Source organism: Cygnus atratus, chromosome 3, assembly GCF_013377495.2.
Source record: "Cygnus atratus isolate AKBS03 ecotype Queensland, Australia chromosome 3, CAtr_DNAZoo_HiC_assembly, whole genome shotgun sequence".
Lineage (NCBI taxonomy): Eukaryota > Metazoa > Chordata > Aves > Anseriformes > Anatidae > Cygnus > Cygnus atratus.
Window position 1 is genome coordinate 26,450,914 of NC_066364.1, and position 20,303 is coordinate 26,471,216.

Consider the following 20,303-nt stretch of genomic DNA (forward strand, 5'->3'; position numbering starts at 1 on the left):
GATAGACCATTTGGATAAAATATGTTAATGAAGAAGCCTTTCAAGAGGTAGCTGGATACAAATGCATTAAAACTATTTTCCAAAAATCACAGAGTAATAAAACGAAGATACATTTCATATCTAGGCAAACAATATCACAGTAATCTAGTCTATTTTTTAGATTAATACTACAGCATAATAATACAGACATGTAGTATGATACTGGTTTTAAACACCATTTTCCTTTTTGTTTCCTCCTTAAAAGCTAATGTTAATAAGCTTAAGAGCAGAGACCACACATTCAAGCAGGACTTTTCACATACATGCTTACTGAGTGGCAAAGAAGCAGTGCCACAATCTTTCTTAGATTGACAATTTCTGCATTTCTATTATTTGGCCTTTAAAAAAGAAAATGTGGTTGGCAGAACTTCTTCTAAAGTCTACCAGAAAATTTTAAGTAGCACGCGGTCACATCTAACGCTGAGGTTGATTGCGCTGTTCTAAGTGATTATTCTCCCCAGCTGGACAGGGTTTCTCAGAGACAAACTCTGCTTTGGTTTGAGGCTCAAAGTTAGGCTTCAGTTTTGGCAGCACGATTTCACGCTTTTGTACAGAAATATTTTGTTAATTAGTCTACATTGCAAAGGGAGAAATTTAACACTCCATTACCACTAATGTGTTTTTTTTTTTCTAATGTTTCAGTTTTCTAACTAAGATTTCATTCAACTTTTTCCTCTGTACTAAGACAACCAAAAAATGTAGCAATGTGGAGGAAAGGCAGCTAACAGACCAATTTAGTTGCATCAGAGAGCGCGTTGCTACTGCCAACTTCCCCACATGGGCATACACTGACATCTACATATGTTTGCCAGCTAAAGAGTAGCACCCAGTTTTCAGGGCCCTAAATTAAATCTGAAAACTTCTTCAAAACATATGCTACTGCAATCTGAATACCTTCAAAATTACCTATTAAGAACAGTTAGGCAGTCATATTCTGCGTGCGCTCAGTGTACTGCTGTTCCCAAACTCAAACTGAACAGGATGCTTTTCCACTCTTCATTCCCTAAGTTTATGATGGTTACAACTTTCTTCATGGCAATAACAAACAAATCCATTATTATTATAATATGGTCTGTAACATCGTATGCGATTTTATTTTTACTTTACATTCTTTGTATTATTACTACTGCACTTAAAAGGAAAAGTTTTGCATGAAAAATGCCTACGTGTAAGAGAGGGAAAATACGAACTCTCATTTCTTTAGTTAGGCTCCTGACTTAGCCATTTTCCCATTTCATTACTGCAAAATCAGTTTGGTGACCTGTAATCTAGTATCTGCAGTACCTAATGCACTGCAATATTTCAGTACCTAATGTACATGAGGCATGACAGCATGCTGTTTCACCGTGACAGGAGGTTAATGGATGACAACATCATTCTGCTGACATTTACAAATGACCTTGAAAGTATATGGTCTTCTTAGCTCAGTGGTGCTAAAACGACGGATACACTTTTGCTATTGTAACAGCCTGTGTTAGAATTGTCAGGCAGCACACATTCCAGAGGTTTTGAATTTATCTCTAAATGATTACAGCAACTTCCATAATGCCCATTATTTTCATAACAAGCGAATATGACTCAAACAACAGCCCAACACAAGAATGGGCACCAAACTGTCAAATTCATTCAATTTCTAACTTCTCAATAGAAAGAGTTGCAAAAACAAACCTTGGATGCTGGATATGATTACATGAGGTAAACTTTGCCTCCTTTCCTTTACATTCTAGTAGATTATTAGAACAAAGAGACCCTCTTCACTTTCTTACTTACCCTGTGCTGGTCTATCAGGGTACGCAAGGCCTCTTCATCATCTGGAAGGACGCCGTGGAAGCGAAGAGCCTGCTCAGCCTCTGCCAGCCACTCCAAGAGGACATGAACAACAGAGTGGAATTCCTCTGCCTGTTAAACACAAGAAGTCACGGTCACTGATGAGGGGACCTGACAGACACACTGCAGCTTACACAAGGAGACTGAGCCCAGATCTGGAGCCATTAATCATGCAGCAGTACTGGCACATTAACTTTCCATTAAAAAGTCAGTGATATACGGTACTACATTTTCATAACCGTAAAAATATCTCATGCTTCCCAAAAAATTATAGGAAGCCTAAAAGCCTGCTCATGCTTTTAGCTATCTGATTTATAGTGTATTTGCAGCTCAGTTGAGAATGTCATGCCTTTATGCTGACAAATTACATGGGACGTGCTTTCATGGACCAGCTGGAGAGATGAGAACTGTATTTTCTGCATAGCCTAAATCACTGGTTAAGCAAAATTAACCGAGAGCCTGTTGGTGACTGACCCTTTCAAGGCTGGAAAGAACAAGAAAGTCGCACCTTCGGGCACAGCCACATTCAGACACAATCAGTGTTTGACATAGCTCAGAGTTGTTCCTACTGAGATACCAGGCAGCCGGGCGAACACAGTACCCTGGGGAAAGCAGGGCAGGAAATTTATACACAGTGGATACATCACTGTTACTGGAACCCCAAGCTAGCATCAACCCAAGCTGTATGTCTGTGTGAGCAGTGCAGACATAGGATCTCAGGTCTGCAACCAATACAGACGGACCTATTCAGCTGGGACTGGTACCTGCCAATACTGACATGCATAGACCATTCTAGTTCTTGAGTGCACTCAGCACGGCTCAATTTCTTCTGTAATTGTGCCAATGTAAACATGTTTCTAGTATATAAATTTACTTCTTTCTAATAAGGTACAAAGGGCGTAAGTATGACTGCAATCTCCAGCTTCCTGTGAGGCGGTCATAGTTCTTAATCAAACGTCATGCTTGTCTGTAACTTCAGTGATTTCCTTAGATGGTAAGGTTCTTGAAACATTTGGTTTTTATTTGTGGTATAGACTACTACTAATAGTACTAATAAGTACTAACAGGTATTATTTATGTGTTGTGGTAAAGGGGCAAAGACAAGGTAAACAATGCATGAGCAAGAAAATGAATGTTTTCAAATGAAATTAAACGAAATGGAATGACATGAAGTGAAAATGAAATGAACTTTTTTCAAATACACTGTGCAGTATTGTCTCTGCTTCTCACACAGAAGACGTGGAATCAGCAGCACTCTTTTACCTGTCGGAGAGCCTGTTCCAGTCGCGTTTGCTTGGATACTGACAGGGCACAAACTGTCTCCCACCGAGTGCTTAGCTCCTGCATTTGGACTTTGACCCAGGAGGAGTCATCACGACTGCCTTCTATCAGCTCTCGGGCAGAGCGCTTCAGAGCCTGGACACTGCTCGTTCTTTTTCCCAGTTCCTTCTGGAAAACCTAGGACCACCAAATACATTTGGAATGTTTAAATCATTAATGTAATTATTATAGATAATAATAACAATTGTAGAAAATAACAAAAAAAACAGCCTACTGCTTATAAGAAGAAATCAAAATATGCATTTAGTTCAGTCCATGTACAAGTGACACAATGCACAAGTTCTGCTCATTATATTTCATATGAAGATATTTACACACTGGAATATAGTAGGGAAATGTCAGGCAGATCCTGGGAACAACGCATCCTGATGCAATGCATGGGAAATCTAGCCTTCTTACCACACTGGCTTTAAACTCTTTATCAAAGCAATTGATCTGACACAGTGATGAATGTGCAAGACTGCCACAGCACAAAAAGATCAGATAAAATGCTAACAATCAAGGAGAAGGTTGAAAAATCATAAAAACAGAAATAGAACCTCATCTGGGGGTCAGACTGTAGGGCTATAAATCTGTACATATTCATATATTTATGTGAGAGTATGCTCACATTCATGGCTGGAACAAGCTCCATTTTCACAAAGGAGCCTCTTAAAAGGAAATAAGACAATACATAAATTGCAAATATCGTACCACTGACTACGATGTAGTTATGGTATCCACTTGGACTTCAGAAGCAATTCCAGCACATTTCAGGCTAGTTTTTACAGATAAACTGCGTTTCCAAATACTTTCTTTCCTCACAAGAGACAAAGTTGTCTTCTCACCAAGTAGTGCTTGGATACTGGAAGTCACGGGTGGAAGAACAGGGGGACCTTCATCCTGTAAGCCTCCCAGACCCCAGAGCTCTGACTGTGTCAATACCAGTAACTTCAACAGCCGTTTCCTCTGACATACCGAACTGGAACTGCAGAACTGCGATTCAGAGGCGCAGTCCTGGATCCCCTGTATGCTCCCTTCTCCAAAGACACTTCACTGACAACATACTGCAGCCAATGTAGGTTTCCTGGGATGGAATCTGGTTGTGTATGCCCACGCAATGCTTAAGTTGTGCAACTGCTTTTCTCTGTGAATATACAGCAGCTCAGCAGGTTTGAAATGCTCACTGCTGCCTTTTCAGAAAGGCTGCTGGAGTCACAACAACTGCACTGGACATTTGGTTAGCAGATGTACTGAATAAAACCCTTTCTCTTCTTCCCCAAAAGATTTCCAGTAAAATCAATTTTGACACTTCTTTCCATATACACACGTTCATAAATGCACAGTTGTGCTTTCTGACATATTCATAAATATACAAGATAGCAGCATTAAATTGAGTATTTCAAAGCTAATTGGTGCCAATGAGTTATTAACAGGTTTTTTGCTTCCAAGTGTGTTTTATAGCATTTTCCATTGTCAACATGTTTATGTCATAAATATATTCCATATTTCTAAAATTACAGAATAGCCAAAAAATGAATTAGCATTAAAAGACTACACTTATGAGCAGTCTAGTAATTAAAAAAGGAGAGTATATTCGGAATTACCTTGTGATTGTCAATCAGGTTCATCACTAAATCAATGTCTCCATGTACCGGCTGATCTTCTGCTAGCTGGGGTTCAATTTTGTATAACCAATCAATGAGAGCTTGCAGAGCATCAGTAAATTGTCCCGAAAATAACAGGGCTTCCTCTAGTTTATTTTGTCTGGGAGGAAGAAACGAACACAACAAGAAGAATAAACTTAGTTAAAAATCATAAGGAGAAAAGTTTTAGCATAAAATGATAACAAACAAGAGCTTTAAATCAGTGTTTCCCCTTTTTAAATAGTGGGGGAAAAAAATGAAAGCTTAGGTCTGCAGTGGGATGAACACAGTGCTTCTCTGGGCTCTGAACTGTCATAGGCAATGTACACGTTCTGCTGTCTCCGAAAGAGGCAACATTCTCCTGGCTTCCCCATGCTACCCTCAGACACAGTGGCTCCTGAGGGAGACACGTAGGAGACACCGCTCAAGTGGGAATTTACCAATTAGGTTAATGGGGCTTTATCCAGTCTGCACTGACCAGCACAAAGCAGGTTCCTCAAACAGATGAGGAACTCTCATCTGTTCCTCTCCCCCTCCCTCCCACTCTTAATTATGAGACACGCTAGCCACTCTGGTTTTACTTTTGTGCAACAGAAGCCAAAACAGAAGCCAGAAGAATTCTTGTAAGCCTCATTCTTATCTGCCGAATAATTAGATTGGCTTTCATTTACCTTTCTACTGATTTTCCACAAATTGTGTCCCATTTATCCCTTAGCTCACTCAGCATATCATCAAGTTTCAGATTGTCATCAGCCAAAGTAGTTTTCTCTTTCAAGGAGCGTCCAGTCCTGTTTGTGGTATCATATACAGAGTGTTTGGCACCAAGAGATTTCTGGAATTCCTATAAATATGGAAGAAAAAGAAAACATCCATATAGCAACAACTGCTTACAGTCCACAGTTAATCAAATTTTGCCATATTATTTGCAATGTAAATAATAAATGTTGCTGCAAGAAAATGTTAAGCTTAATACAAAGTTCTTAGTTTGCTAGTGCCATAGTGCAGCTGAAATTATACAGAGCCTGATGCTAGCTGAGGCCATGCTTTTCATCCCTCTCTGGGAATAGAAACAGCTCTACACCTACAGGAACAACTCTAGGAAACTCCTCCCCTCCATGAGTGATTGTTCCTGTCTTACCATCATTCCTAAAACCTAAATTTCAGTAAGAGGCTGCCTTGGCTGTTCAGAAGAATGTGAAAGGACTTCTAGTCTGGGAACTATGAACTGAGCACTCTTCATACTAAATTTAGATATTTTAAGATTTCAAAGTAGTCTAGAGCACCCTGGAGGCTACAAACATTACTCTGTTTTATCTCAGTGTGGGCAAGACAAAATGGGGAACTTCTATCCACGAGCATTTAACCCTCCTAAGACTGAAGCCTCCTACAATTGGGAAGAATTGTATGCCAAAATTACACAGATTTAGGTACAATAAGCAGCCAGATGGCATCCCAAACAACACAGTTTGGGCTGGAAGTCATGATCACAAACAGGTTACTGTAATCCGGGAACTCTGGAAGAGTGATGGTGACACAGCAGCTGCATTTGCCTGCCTGCTCTGACAGCTCCTTCTGCACAGAGCTTCCAGAAGCTTTGCACAGGCACAGAGGAACACACAGAAACTTCTGATACCAGCAGAAAGTCAACAGAATGACAGAGTAAATAATGAAATAAATGAACACTACCAAAAGATAAAGCTCTACACAGTAGTTTTTGAACGGTAGTAATGCCTGAAGTGCTTTAATTCACACCTTCATGAACTGCTAGTAGGAAACCAGTATAGCAAAAAAATCCAAACATCACTTTAGGAACTTCATATATATAAAATTTAATTTTTTTTTTTTTACTTAAGAAAAACAACAACAAAAAAGGAACGAAAAAATACCAGGCCAAAAGAGTTTTTGCTCAATGTTTGCTAAAATGGATTTTCACCTGATTCTCAGAGCAATGTTTAATATCATAAAATCCAGCATGGAAAGATTACCACTTAAAACTCTCAGTAATTTCTAAGGGCACATAAAGATTGCAAAGACTTCACACGGTCACTGCCAGCACATGCACGACTGCTCATCTCCAACTTGCAAGCTGTTCCCAGCTGCTCTGCACCAGCCTGTGCTGTGGTAGCTCATGCCTCTTTCACCAGCTTTCCTATCTGCTCACACAGTCATCTACTCATTTTAGATGTGAATTCATGTCAGGGAAAGCTCAGGTGCAGTGGAGGTGTGGGAAGTATGAGTAGGTAGGCATTGGATTATGACACGGGGATGATATGCTAACTTTACCTAGGGTGATTCAAGGTTCCTTACTTAAATCTTACTCGATATTTTGCACTGCACTGTCCTGATTTTATGGTTATTTCAGGATCCAGAGGGAACTGAGGATTAGAATCTATCAAAAAAAAAAAATCAGCATTTGTTTTGTAATCGAGTATCTCCCTATTGTCCTTTAATTTTCCTCATATAAAACAAGGAATCGTGTTTTAAGAAAGAATACAGACACCACTGTCAACCTAGAACTACTATAAAAATAAAAAGCCTTTTCAAAATTAAAATAACCAGATTTTTATAAGAGTTTCTTCAAAACAAATGACGCACATGTTAGTGCTCCCATTGTTTGATGGGGTTCATTAACTACTTAAAGCTACACACACAATGTTTCTTGATTTGCACAAAGAAACACAATGAAATTGTTGTCAGAGGAGGAGCATACATTAAAAACAGATTTAAAGGTGAACAAAGGGTTGCAGTCACTTCACTTTTTGAGACACTGCACACTCTGTACCAAATCTACTTTCATTCGATTTCACAGAGGTATAACTGAGAGTAGATTTTGGTTTAAGACATTGCAGCTGCCAAGAGCAGACAGGTAAGATGAATGAAATCTCAATAATTAATTATTTACTTTCTTCTAATGAAGACAGGACCATACAGATAAAATTAGTTAGGTTCACATAAATGTACTGTAAGGAACATTCAGCATTAGCGTAGGAATGGATTGGCTAACCTAGTAAGGGATTTTCCACACTCCTGACTTCTAAAAATGAGGAAAAATTACAGATAAACAGACCATGAATAACCCCCCAAAAGTCCCTGGCAATGCACTAGATATGAGTGAGAGAGAAAACATATCTTGGCTTTTCTCTTTCAGGGCATTTTTTTTTTTTTTTTGGCAGTAACAACTGGCAAAGAGCAAGTCCAAATCATTGCTTACAGCACACACACAGCACACATTCAGTTTAGACAGTAAAATCACTAACTAAATGGAGCAAGGAAACCTTCAAGGCTGGACAGAAAAGACAAAGACAGACAAAAGAGGGCATATGTGGGAGTGGAAGGAAAGGATTCAAAATACAAGGAAGGACATTGCAGTGTTGGGAGGTTTGACAGCTCATTAAAAAACAATTGAGTTGATTTCTTGGGGGGGGGGGGGGGGGGGGGGGTGTTTGAAGTTTAAAGTCACAGAGTTCACCAAACTCCCTCTCATACACATTCATCTTTTTCCTCCGAATAACCAGTTTCAATCCTAATGCCCCCGTGCTACCTTCCAGCCCATTCCTTATAATGAAGGAGAGTCACGCAACTTAAGCAGCTATTCTCTGCAGGTATGCTATATGAAAAGAAGCTGGAGAAAATCTGTCACTGAGAGAACTGATGAATCTGACAGCCTGTTTGAGGAAGTTTGGGCTCATAAAATGTACTGCTGCAGGTACAGAGAACAAGTAGGCTATCAAGTTTAAAACTTCAGAAGAGAGGAGGAGAATTAAGACAGCGTGTCAATCCCCAGGGCCAAAAAGGACCTCAAAGCTAAGTCACAATGTGTTCACCATACTTGTGAGGAGTTTGAACTTTATATAAAGAAGGAAAAAAAATGAGTGGTAGGATTAAAAGATTGATATAGTCAGACAATACAAGAAAGAAGATCTTAATAGAGATTTTTCTAAATCCTCAGAGCTGACTTCAAGTTCTGGCAACACCACCTACCCCAGAACAAACTGAAATTGCAGAGTTAGCATAACAGAATGTTATTGCAGGTTTTATCTAAAAGTTTTAACACCAAATGTAGGTAAAACTATTTTTGTTTGACCTGCAGCCAACTTTCCCATATAAAGTAGAATATTATTATCCTGTTTGATGAAAAATACTTAAATCATCATGGAAGCTGAGAGATGATAAAAATGTGAAGCAGACTGATGCAGTAACCAATCATTAATGCTCAGAGCAAAAACTTATCAGAGATAAAAGCAATCATCAGAAACTACACACAGAGCGTGTAGAGAGCTGAGATGCAAAACCTTGGGTATATTGTGTAGAATGAAACAATAGGAATAAATGCAGTACACTACAGTCAACATGAAAAGTGAAAGTAAATATACGCCAAAATCCAGAAAAATAAGTGATCTTTCAATACTTTTCTCTGATGAAACTGCTCCAAGATAAATCTTTAGACACAGCCTGTCTCTGAAGATTCTAGAAGTCACCCACTTGATCCTCCCTAATATATTATTTTAGGCTGTTTACAAAAGTAAAAATGAAGTAAAGACCTTCTCTGTCCTTCATTTTTTTCTGTCTGCTATAACTGTAGAGCTTCCTTCACTTTTACATCAGCTTTATTTGTTTGAAAAGCCATGTCAATGGCAGAAATTTTTACACTTTCTCCTCAGTAGTTGGGTTTGTGGAAAGGTGGTCCCGGAATTTTTAATCCTATACAGAGAAACTACCTTTTCTACTAACAGTGTCACTGTACTTTCTGGAGGATTTCATTAATACTTTCACTTGACTTAAAAAGCAGCTGTCGATCAAAATACAAGATTGTTTTTTATTTTTGAGGTTGTCCTGTAGTATTAAGAGGAAAATACCAAACAAAGTAACTGGATGGTAAATTTGTGTTGTAAGGACTGAAAAAAAAGCCTATAACCTCTTCAGGGATTCCTCTTCTGAGAGAGTATTACTTTCTCTTTTTAAAGTTTCCCTGGTGCTGTATTTTTATGTCTTTCCTCTTCATCATTAACCATTCTACCACAGACCAGGTTCTGTTAAGAGCTTCGTTGACTCCCCACCTGTAACATGCCACCATTTAATTCAATGCTAATAAACTCTTCATTGTAGTGAGGCCATAAGTTTATTTCCTTTGCTGACTGAACAGTACAAGGTTGAGACTTACTTACATCTCAATGGGCATCTTGCATTTCATCAGTCGTGACTCACCTTATGCTGCGCAAGCTGCATCTTTATTTTGTCAGGGTCATTTGCAATTTCAAGATCAGAGTCCAGAGATTTTTCAGATTCTTCCAGCCACTCCATAAGTTTGTGCCAGGCTTCATGGAACTGCAGGGAAGTGAGATTTGCATAGATGTAAAAATGCAATGGTACATAAAATAGTTCATAAACATTAAACCCTGCCCAGTTCTTTACAGGCCAAACAAGTACCCTGAAGACTTGGGAAAGGCTTGGTGTGATTCTTCTCCCTGGCCTCTCAAAGAGGGACTGGCTCAACCATCGGCTCTACTAGACTTAGCCTCCTTTTGCCCAGGAAAATTAGCAACTTTTTATGTACATGATGTGTATGCCTAGTGTGCATCTTTCACAGACACACTGGTAACTTCTGTTGATGTGTTGGTCATTTTGATTCCTACATTTTTAGTAATGAATACAAAATACAGCAAGAATGGATTTAGCTATTGCCTGTATGGGACAAGAGCTGTAAATCACTGGGGAAAACTGCCTGGATGATTGCCCAAGATTTTCCCTGAGACATTCATAAATGCTCTCATTATATCAAGTACTATCTTGACGGGCACAGAACAGATTCTTGATCTTCCTTCCTTTCTCAACAACAACAGTGCTTCAGGGAAGGAAGCAGGGAAAGACTAAAGATTCAACCAGCTTTCACAAAGTGGCAGCCCGTTGGGACAGGATTTTTCTAAGCCTGTCATTTCTCTCTCCATGTCTCTTGAAAATTTTTCTTGCCTGGGCTGCCTACACATGAAAGTACAAGAAACCAGTTCAGAAAACTGTTAAGTCTCTATGACCCTGGTGTTCAGGGCTGTGGATCAGGCATAAGTATTCCTCCCCTGCTCTGCACAGATAGTTGTTATCCTAAATGAATAAAACTCATTGTATTCAGCTCTGTAAATGGATGCAGGGGTTTAATTTTCTCTACTGTCCATCTCATTGCAGAACGGCCACGTATGTGAATGCACAACAGAAACTGCCGGAAAATGAATAATGTTTGATTGGTTTATGGCCTAATTTATTGCCCAGAAGAGTTCTTATTCTATGATCTGAGTGGCAGTAACAGTGAACATGAGAATGTGGTTTGGCTGCAAACATTACCAAAGCTCCATGTGATTAAAAAAAGCTCGAACTTCCTATTGATGTTTCAATATATTACATTCCTGTCACACATTTCGCATCTTATCATTTATGTTCTTCAGTGAGGGAAACATGAATCTAAGGAAAAAATGAATGCTCCCTGCTGAGGAGAAGTCTGTAAAAACCTCTCTGGGTTTGTAAGGAGATAAATGCAGAAATCTTGCCACATTGAAGATAATGGTCTAGTAACTACCAAAAGAAATCGAGGAAGTGATGCGTATTAACTAGGGCAAAACGTAAACCCAAGAAGAAAATGCAAAGCAATATTCTCACAGACTACTAAAAGGGGTTTGACATGTTCTTTAATAGCTAAGGGGTTGATTGTGTAACTTCTTTTTGAGGACAGATGGCACTACTAATCTACATCTGGAAGCCACACTGTAACTTTCCTCTTTCAGACCATCCCGTACTGCAGACAGAAGTCACTGCTCAAGTTGAAAATGAAGCTTTCACCTTCCAAACGAAGTGCTCCATGATCGAATCACTGAAATTGCTCCACTAACCAAGAGTCTGTTACACTAACCCAGACTTACATGAAAGTGCTTTAAAGCACTTCAAGAGTCTGGTTGTAATTTCAGCTAAGTTCAAAGAATTGTACAACAGCTGTTGTTCGATTACCTGTTTGGCTCGTTTCCTTGCATCATCCAAAGCTCTTCCCCTTTCAACTAAGCGTTGGACTACTTTTTCCCATCTACTCTGTACACTAATCAGCAGATTCTTAATAAGGACAACATCCTGTTTCTGGCTGAAGTATTTCAAATGGGTTCCAGTTTTGTCCAGTTCTATGATCTGATCTCGATGAGAATTCACCTCTGTGGCAAAAACCTTGGGGAAAAAAGTAGAAAATTACTCTAAATATTATGTTGCTCATATGCTGGGTAAACACTGAAAAAACAGTCCGATAAAGAATGATGTAGCAAGACTATAAAATGCAATTTTAAGCAAAATAAATGTTTCTGAGTGCTAGTGTTACAGGATTCATTTGAACATTGTTAAAGTATCTCTGCAGAACTGGAGAAAAACATTACACATCTGTTTCTTTAAATACCTTGTGTTCATCAATTTGAAACAAGACAGTGTCCAAGATAAGACTTGGCCGAGAAGCTGCAGTTAGAGTTTGCTCTGCCTGAGTAAGCCAGTTGATGAAATCTTGAAGTGAGTTGTGGAACTCCATTGCTAAATTAAGAGCTTCTTCCAGTTTGGTCTGTAAAGATAGGTCATATTTTAATAGTGTTTGATATTGTGCAGGGGCTTCAGCCAAGTAAACTATTTTAGTTTAGCATTTTGGAGTAAACCATTTTAATTTAGCATTTAGTTTAACATTTTAAAGCATTTTCCCAACTCAAAGTTTCTGAGTTTTGTATTATAAAATAATAGCCTGTATTTGAGCATGTTAAAGGAGATAGAAAAGTAACAGTGAAACTATGTATGATAGATGAGTGTAAAATACAGCACCTAGTAGTAGGATAAATTTTCTATGTTAGAACATTTCATCTTCTAGTAGTTAATCATAATGGGACATGTGGATTTAAAATTTTGTATGCAAAACCAGCAGAATATCAGAAATCTAAGGTGGCAGTACACTTGGAAGAGCCTCAAAGAGGTCATCTGATTTTTTCTCTTGCACTAAAGAAAGAACAAGTTTGCCTAGACCACTTCTCTTTAACAATGCACAATTGTCATTGTGGTTGCCTGAACTGAGACTACTTTTGGATACAGGGTTTTTTGTTGACTATGAAAGAGCAGTCAGATTTTCAGTTGTACTGCTGGCTCAGCTGAGCACTCCAACCTTACACCTTCCTGCAAGAAGGCACTCATGTTATGCATTAGTTAGTCTGACACTCTTCCATTATACAGTTACCTTAGTAGACATCAGAACTCTCACTTTAAAATATGGCTAAGCTGTGAGTGAAATATTTGTGCTTTACAAACGTCAGGGAGGGCTGTATAGAGAGTTTGAGTTCCTCTGTTTGTAATTATTGACTTTCTTCGTTGTTTGACTGAGGTAGAACAAATGCACTATACTTCGTGAAGGAATGAAAGCAAAATGAAATTAATAATAAGAAAACGTATGCTGCACATCAGTGAAATCATGGTATTGATCTACATTAGAGCAGAAGGTAGTCACTTGAACTAAGTGGCAGAAGGCCAAGTGTTTGGGATTTTTAAGAAAAAAATGGATAAAAGCTAGAAAAATTAACACAGCAATTCAGTACAGAGAAGGAAATAAACTTGAATAATCAAATAATTTTATTCCTTCTCTCATGTCTATGATAACTGTAGTAAAAACCAGAAAAGCCCTCACCCTGTAAAGTGAGTATCATCAGTATCAGTTAACATATTTCTACGGAACAACCTTCTGCCCTTCTCACCTGCCCTCACCCCCAAAGAAGGATAATAAACTTCTTGAATCCCATTTTTTCCCAGTACTTGCTAAACATACCAATGAATTCTGCAAAAATGTCTCTACAATTTCAGATCTAAAAGACCAAGCAAGTATGCATGTGTAAAAGGACAAAACATTAGCAGTCCTAAATACATGATTTACACTTGTATTTTTATGTAAAAAACATACTTTTCTTTCACTGAGCTTTGTTTGTACTGATTCCCATTTTTCTTTTAAGTTATTTATGTCCTGCTCAACATTTGTTTCGGCAGACTCTGGGCATCTTGCAAGCATCTGCTGGCCTTTCTGCATTAGACACTTATATGTCTCTTCTTTGGCTTCAAAGGCAGCACAAAGTTCCTAAATTAAGAAACCAACAAAAAATAAGTCAGGTAGACATTCAATACTCTTTACAAATGTTAGCATAGTATCTATTCCTCCCCCAACATTTTGTGGGTATGATTAAGACTAATAGAGGAAACATATGTAATTCATAAAAAGCCAAATGAGCAAAGAAAGGGCCCAATTCTTCAGGAAATGAGAACTTGTATTGTCTGTCAGATGTTTTTTCTGAGATCCAAAGCTTGGCAAAGAAAGTACTACGCACTTATCTCATTGCACAAGATTTGCTATAACTCTCTTAAGTTTGCAGTCCATCTGCAGCTGAAACACAAAAAGTGTCAGCATTCGCAGTGCACTGAAAGCGCAGACCTACCCACGCACCTTTGAAAGCAGGTGGGACAACTTGGGAGGGCTGCTTTATTGTACATCGTCTCTTTTGTTTTGTCTGTATCTTCCCTCGCTCACTAGGCAAGAGCACTGAAGACATCTTATACATATACAGAGAGCTAGAAAAATAACAGTAATAACTGTTTTACCTGCTAACTATTTGACTCACTGTTCTCTTTTAACCATATTGAAGATGAGGTGGCATGAGAATTGGAGCTCACGTATGTCCTTCTGACTCAAAAAGTCATTTTCAAAATTTGTAACAGACCTTTCAAAATGCACCAACAAAGTTGGTACAGGCTCCCAAGTGAGGAACTTCTTCAAGGAGATGAGCAATAAGTGGCTTGCAGATGGGAGGAAAAGTACTTCTTCCTCTTACTCCCAAGAAAAGAGCGTAAAACCAACATTTACTCTAGGGTAAGAGATACTGGACAGAGGGTTGTATCTGATTACAGAGGAGGGCGGCAAAGCAGAAAGTAGGTTGAATCATGAGCTAAGGCCAGAAACCTTCCTTCCTTTCTTCCTGCAGACCATGAAAAACTGTTGTCACCCAGCCTGATTCTTCCTATGTTCCCAAACTCAAATATTTCTGGTTTCCCTAACTCCCCAGAGCACCTTATTCTACTGCAGTGCAGGAACCCCTCAGAAGTCAACATAGGGAGCACATCACAAGTGAGACACAACATGGCAAGAGTGGCCTCAAACACTGGGGCTGGGCTCAGTCTGAGATGGGAGGCCTCTTTTTAAGCCCCTTTTCTGTTGGTCTCCTTTAACATTGCTTCATCTCTCTTGTATTCCTGGAGCTGCCCTAGCTGGAAATGCTACCCATTCGCAACTCTGTTTGTGAACTGATTACATTTGAGGGCTCTCTTATTCAGAAATGTAGAAAGAGACCTTATACTCAAGATGATGATTCATAACGTTATTTCCAATGAGAAGGACAACGAAACATAGAGCAAAATTTTCTTTTCGGTTTCAGGTCACAAATGAACATGGTTTGTATCCCTTAAGAGCGATTTGAATTTGGAAGTTATGACAAATTGTTCTCAACCTGACAACAGGCCTCAGCATTTCAGCTGCCAAAAAGCCGGAGAATTCACACAGAACTGCACAGATGGACTGAGTTTAACTAAACTGAAATCAAATCCTATTTTTTAAAGGTTAAATACATTAAAAAATAACATGACTATGTTTGCAGTTGTATGACAATCCACAGCATGGTATTTATCTGTAAAACCGTACAGTTAGCAAACAATTGTACATATAGGTTACTATTACATTCATGCTTATTCTAACAATATTACATTCAGTTTTAAGATTCCTTAACTACTCAACCTGTAAATGCAAGAAATATAGAAAACGGCTTATTGATTTGCATAGTAGAAGAATATACCCTAAACACCCTGAACTTTTTCAGGGAAAAACTTTTGGTCTGATTGCCCAGAGAGGTTGTGGAGTCTCCTTCTCTGCAGATACTCAAAACCTGCCTGCATGCCACCCCATGCAACGTGCTCAAGGTGATCCTGCTTGGCAGGGGGGTTGGACTGGATGATCTTCACAGGTCCCTTCCAACCTCAGCCATCCTGCGACTGTGTGTGTGATTCCAGGCCCAGGATGAAAAATGGAAAGAACTCCACTGACTCCCACAGGTTCTTGATTAGACAGCCCCCACCCTTGCAGGAACAAAAACAGTTGGTTGTTTCTTTACTTTTTTGATTCTGTGGTGTTTTTTTTTTTTTCAAAACACAAAATTAGAAGGATTTGAGGGAAGAGGGATGTCAAAGAATCAATGTTATTTCTGTGTTTTGTGCTTGTTTCCTGTCATTAACTGATTCAAAAACTATAAGTAATGTCCCTTCTCAAAAATAGTTTCTGCTCAATTTTGAAAAAAATGCCCCACATTTGTGGGCAACGACCTTTAGCATCATTCCAAAATAAAATCTGATTTATGAAGCTGTGACAATGCAGTGTTTTAATGGAAACTGTGTCAGGCATGTTAGAGCTCAAGGACAGTTCAGAAAATATCACTATTACATCTGAGCCAGGAGGTCAGGAGTTCAGATCCCTGGGTTTGGGCTTGTATCCAGGCCTAGCAGCACAGCGTGTTTTTATATAAATGGAGCACCAGGAGCCACCTTCCTCTGAGTTACCTCAAAACTTCAAGTTAAGGCATCCTTTATCAAGCTCTATGGTTCTACAGGGGAAAAAAATCCATAGGGTTTTTCTTATAAAGGAAGGAAGTGAAGGAAGGGAATAATTCAGGCATCCTGATCAGATTTCCATTTCTAATTAAAGCAGAGTTTATGTGACCCATTAGTCCTTATTACATCTGTGCTAATGATGATTTCAATGCCAGCTTTGGTTAAATAAAGAATAAAGGATTGAGCCCCTTAATTCAAGGTCCAAATGAATGTGGATCACTTTTAGATTCATCTGTGTATCTGAGAAAGAACATCTATTCTAGTTATGGGAACAGAAGGGAAAAGAAGCATACGAATTACCAAAAAATCTGTAAACACTTTCTGTTTTTGTTTCTGAAACTGTGGATGAAAAAAACTTCTTTTATTGTCTCAACACTATTAATGGCTCTGCTTTGGGCACCTCCCAAATTACTACTTTCACTACACTGAAAATAACAGTGTTGTTTTGAAGGCTATTAAATTTTTTTAAGATACTGTACAGACATTGTGATATATAGAACATGCTCTGTATTTACCATAAACACTCATGAAAGATAGTTAGCCCTGAAATGCAATTTGCAAAGCATTCTAATACTGATACTTACCATATGGGTATTAAGCTGTTCTCTTGCTGTTTCTGGTAAGCCTCCAACAGGTTTTGATGCCAACAGCTGACGTTCAGTGTCTGTCAGCCATTGCTGCATATCTTCAACTTCACCATGGAAACCTTGGGCCTAAATTACACCATATCATTTTAGAGCTTACTTAAATGTTTTCTATTCTAAATACTAACTCATATGCAGAAGTATACTGGCAACAGATTCAATCAGGTATTTGCAATAATTGGAGGAAATGAAAGAAAAAAAAGCAAAAGAAAAACAAAATTTAAGCTAACTGCATTTATCGTAAACAATAAAACAAAAATTATGGAAATCCTGAAAGAAGGCTAAATGAGCAACTGTGAGATCAATGTTTTCCCTGAATAATATACCTACACAGAAATTTCACCCTTTAAAAATACATAGGTCAAAGCTGAAGTCTTGATGCAGCACTACAAAAGACAACGGCCAGCTGTGGAAGACACAGTTGGTTCCAAACTTTCTCCAAATTTAGGAGTGTCTGCATTATATTTTTTTTATTTAGGCAAACTTCTAATACATGCATCTATGTATTTCACGTAAAAAGACACTTTTTCTGAGTTATCTCTATTTGATCATTTCCCGTTCACCTGGATCAAGGCACTGTCCAGCTGCTGTTTCCTTTGTTCTGTTTTTTCCAACACATTTTGCCAGCGCTGATTCAGAAGTTCCAATTTGCTCCGTAAATTACTTGCTTCTTCAACAGCACTTGATTCAATCAGGTCACTTCCAGCTTTCTTAACTGCTTCCACTGTAGACTGGTGAGCTAAAACATCATTTTGTAGCACCTACAATTGTAACACACAGCACCTATGACTGGCCATGCCGGTAAGTTATGGAAGGAAGACAAACATAGTAAACAAACTAGTTCTAACCCAGTGACATGGCAATAGTTTAAAATCTGCACAAGTATTAGCAATTAAAGCTAATAACTAATCTTACTTTACTCAATAGCAATAACAGACCAATCTGCCAAAACCCTGTATTTTATTGTTATATATTTGAAAAAATAATGCATTCTTTATGAATAAATAACTTCCTGAAATTATGAAAGCCTTCCGGCACTGCTAGTGAAGAATCACTTCTGAGGCATCCAGTATCACCTCACTTTCCTTCATTTACTACATCCTTTTCTTTAATAGCACTTTTCTTTGGTTTTGAGGGCAAGGTGTGAAAACAATGCTATACCTACTATTGCTGATTACTCTTGGAGCAGTAGGCTAAGAAGAGAGAAGAGAGGGGAGCAAGAAGACAACAATCTTCTGATTGCCACTATGTCTTTTCAGGCCTTTCAGGTCTACAAACAATTTCGTGTTATTACAGGCTTGCAGGACACTTCAACTGTCCTAAGAGCTGGGGCACGACTGTAATACTAACATGATAAAATCTCCTCCATCTGTTTTAAAACCTGTTACCACCACCCACAGTAAAACCACCAAGGACAAAAAAGTACAATTGGGAAAAAGACACTGTTTTCAGACAGATTTCATTAAGATTAATGGAAGGCTTTGAAATACCAGGAATAAAGAACAGAAAAAGAAGATGTGTGAAAGGGTTAAGGGAATGAAAAACCCTACTTAAAAAGCCAAACTTTGTGACTGCTCTGTTCCAGGAGATCTGGTTCAAACTTATCTCCATCAAAATGCTAGCATTAAAAAATAAATAAATAAATAAATAAAGCTAAATACGGAAGGACTTTTAAATAAAACATACAAAGCACCTGATAAAAAAGCAAGTCACAAGTAGTCCTGGTATCACAAGGTGCACAAATGTGTATCACACTTGCTTTAATTCTTCTAAGCTAAGCACTAGAAGGTATTTTGTTTTATTTTCCGGACAGGAAAAAAAAGGGGATATTCACACAAGCAGATGAATCTTATCCCTTCCTTCCTACTGAGGCTCACTAGGAAAAAGGTTTATTCTGTCCAAAGTTATTCAGGAGATGGATGTTTTTCCAGACTACCACAGGATGCACTACTGTGTGAACTTTCTAACCTATAAACTCTGTTTTACGAAACGGAAGTAGATTGGCTCATGTGTTTGCTGAACCCCTTCAGTACTGAAGGCAGATGAAGTCATAAATGATGTCTGGATGCTTCTCCAGTAGTAAAACACATATAAAAGGTTCACGGAGTGGAAGCTGAGTTTGTAATTATTATTATTATTTTTTGAAGGGCTTGTTTCTATCAGTAGTCACACAGGGCATGCATATATTTTACTCTGCCCAAGTTCCAACTGACTACCCGAAAGGCTGCAGAAGCTGCATACTGGCACTGACATAGATAATGAAAATGCCTTAATTATCTGTGTACTGTCAATTTCAATTTATTCTCTCTAAGCCAAAAATTAACTGAATGAGAATGCTTTTCTCATCATATGCAAGCCAAAAACTAAACGGCAGGAGAGGATTTATGAGGTTAGCATGAAATCTTCAGGCTTACATAAAACACATCATCATGAACAGCACTGAGCCACACAAACAAGTAGAGAAGATCTCTTGCTCTTTATATATACTCTTCAAAATAAATGAATAATGGAAATATTCTTCCATGGGCTCCAAAGCCACATTAGCTAGTAAATATACTGAAAAAAACAAAACAAAACAAAACAAACAACCAAAAAAACAACTGTCATCACCAAAAAAAACCCTATGTTGTATGTAGCAAGGAGAAAAAGATGAAGACATGGATATCCCTAAAATTTGCTAAGAGATTCAGAGCAGCATTCTCTGTTTTAGTTAGACCCAACTAAGATACAATTTTGCAAACTTCAGAGCTAAAATTCAAAGTATTTTTTTCTGACAAGAAAGAACAAAGCTGTATAAAGGTGATGTGTGTTTTGTAAGACGTGGTCTAAACAACTAATCAAGAGTGTATTGCTTCAGGAAGAGTAACAGGTTCAATGACTTTGGAGCTCCCTGGATCAAAGGTGAACAAAGGGGGAGGCCAGGGTGCGCTGCTCTTTTTGGCTAAGACCTATGCCACTTGTGTGGTATATGCAAGGAAGAAGGAATATAGAAAAGTAAACGAAAAGATGTTAGTTATTCTAAGCCTGAATTTCAGCATCTTGAAAATCTCTACAGAGAATTATTTATCAAATGCGAAGTTTTACTACAAGACTCATCTCTAAGATAAACTTCAAAAAACATTTCAGTTCATATTCATTA

At 38.3% G+C, this 20,303-nt stretch overlaps 1 protein-coding gene across 18 annotated transcripts in view; it reads right to left on the reverse strand.

Moving 5' to 3' along the window:
- The window catches only part of DST (dystonin), a 301,653-nt gene that overhangs the window by 20,447 nt on the left and 260,903 nt on the right, over positions 1–20,303 (reverse strand). For all 18 annotated transcript variants that reach the window (XM_035542995.2, XM_035542999.2, XM_035543008.1 and 15 more), the window contains 10 exons: positions 17,728–17,925; positions 17,105–17,233; positions 13,780–13,950; positions 12,253–12,408; positions 11,823–12,029; positions 10,038–10,157; positions 5,504–5,673; positions 4,794–4,953; positions 3,130–3,324; positions 1,810–1,938 (listed from right to left, as the gene is read on the reverse strand). In XM_035542995.2, coding sequence (XP_035398888.1) covers positions 1,810–1,938; positions 3,130–3,324; positions 4,794–4,953; positions 5,504–5,673; positions 10,038–10,157; positions 11,823–12,029; positions 12,253–12,408; positions 13,780–13,950; positions 17,105–17,233; positions 17,728–17,925 — 1,635 coding nt within the window. The remainder of the gene's footprint in view (positions 1–1,809; positions 1,939–3,129; positions 3,325–4,793; positions 4,954–5,503; positions 5,674–10,037; positions 10,158–11,822; positions 12,030–12,252; positions 12,409–13,779; positions 13,951–17,104; positions 17,234–17,727; positions 17,926–20,303) is intronic.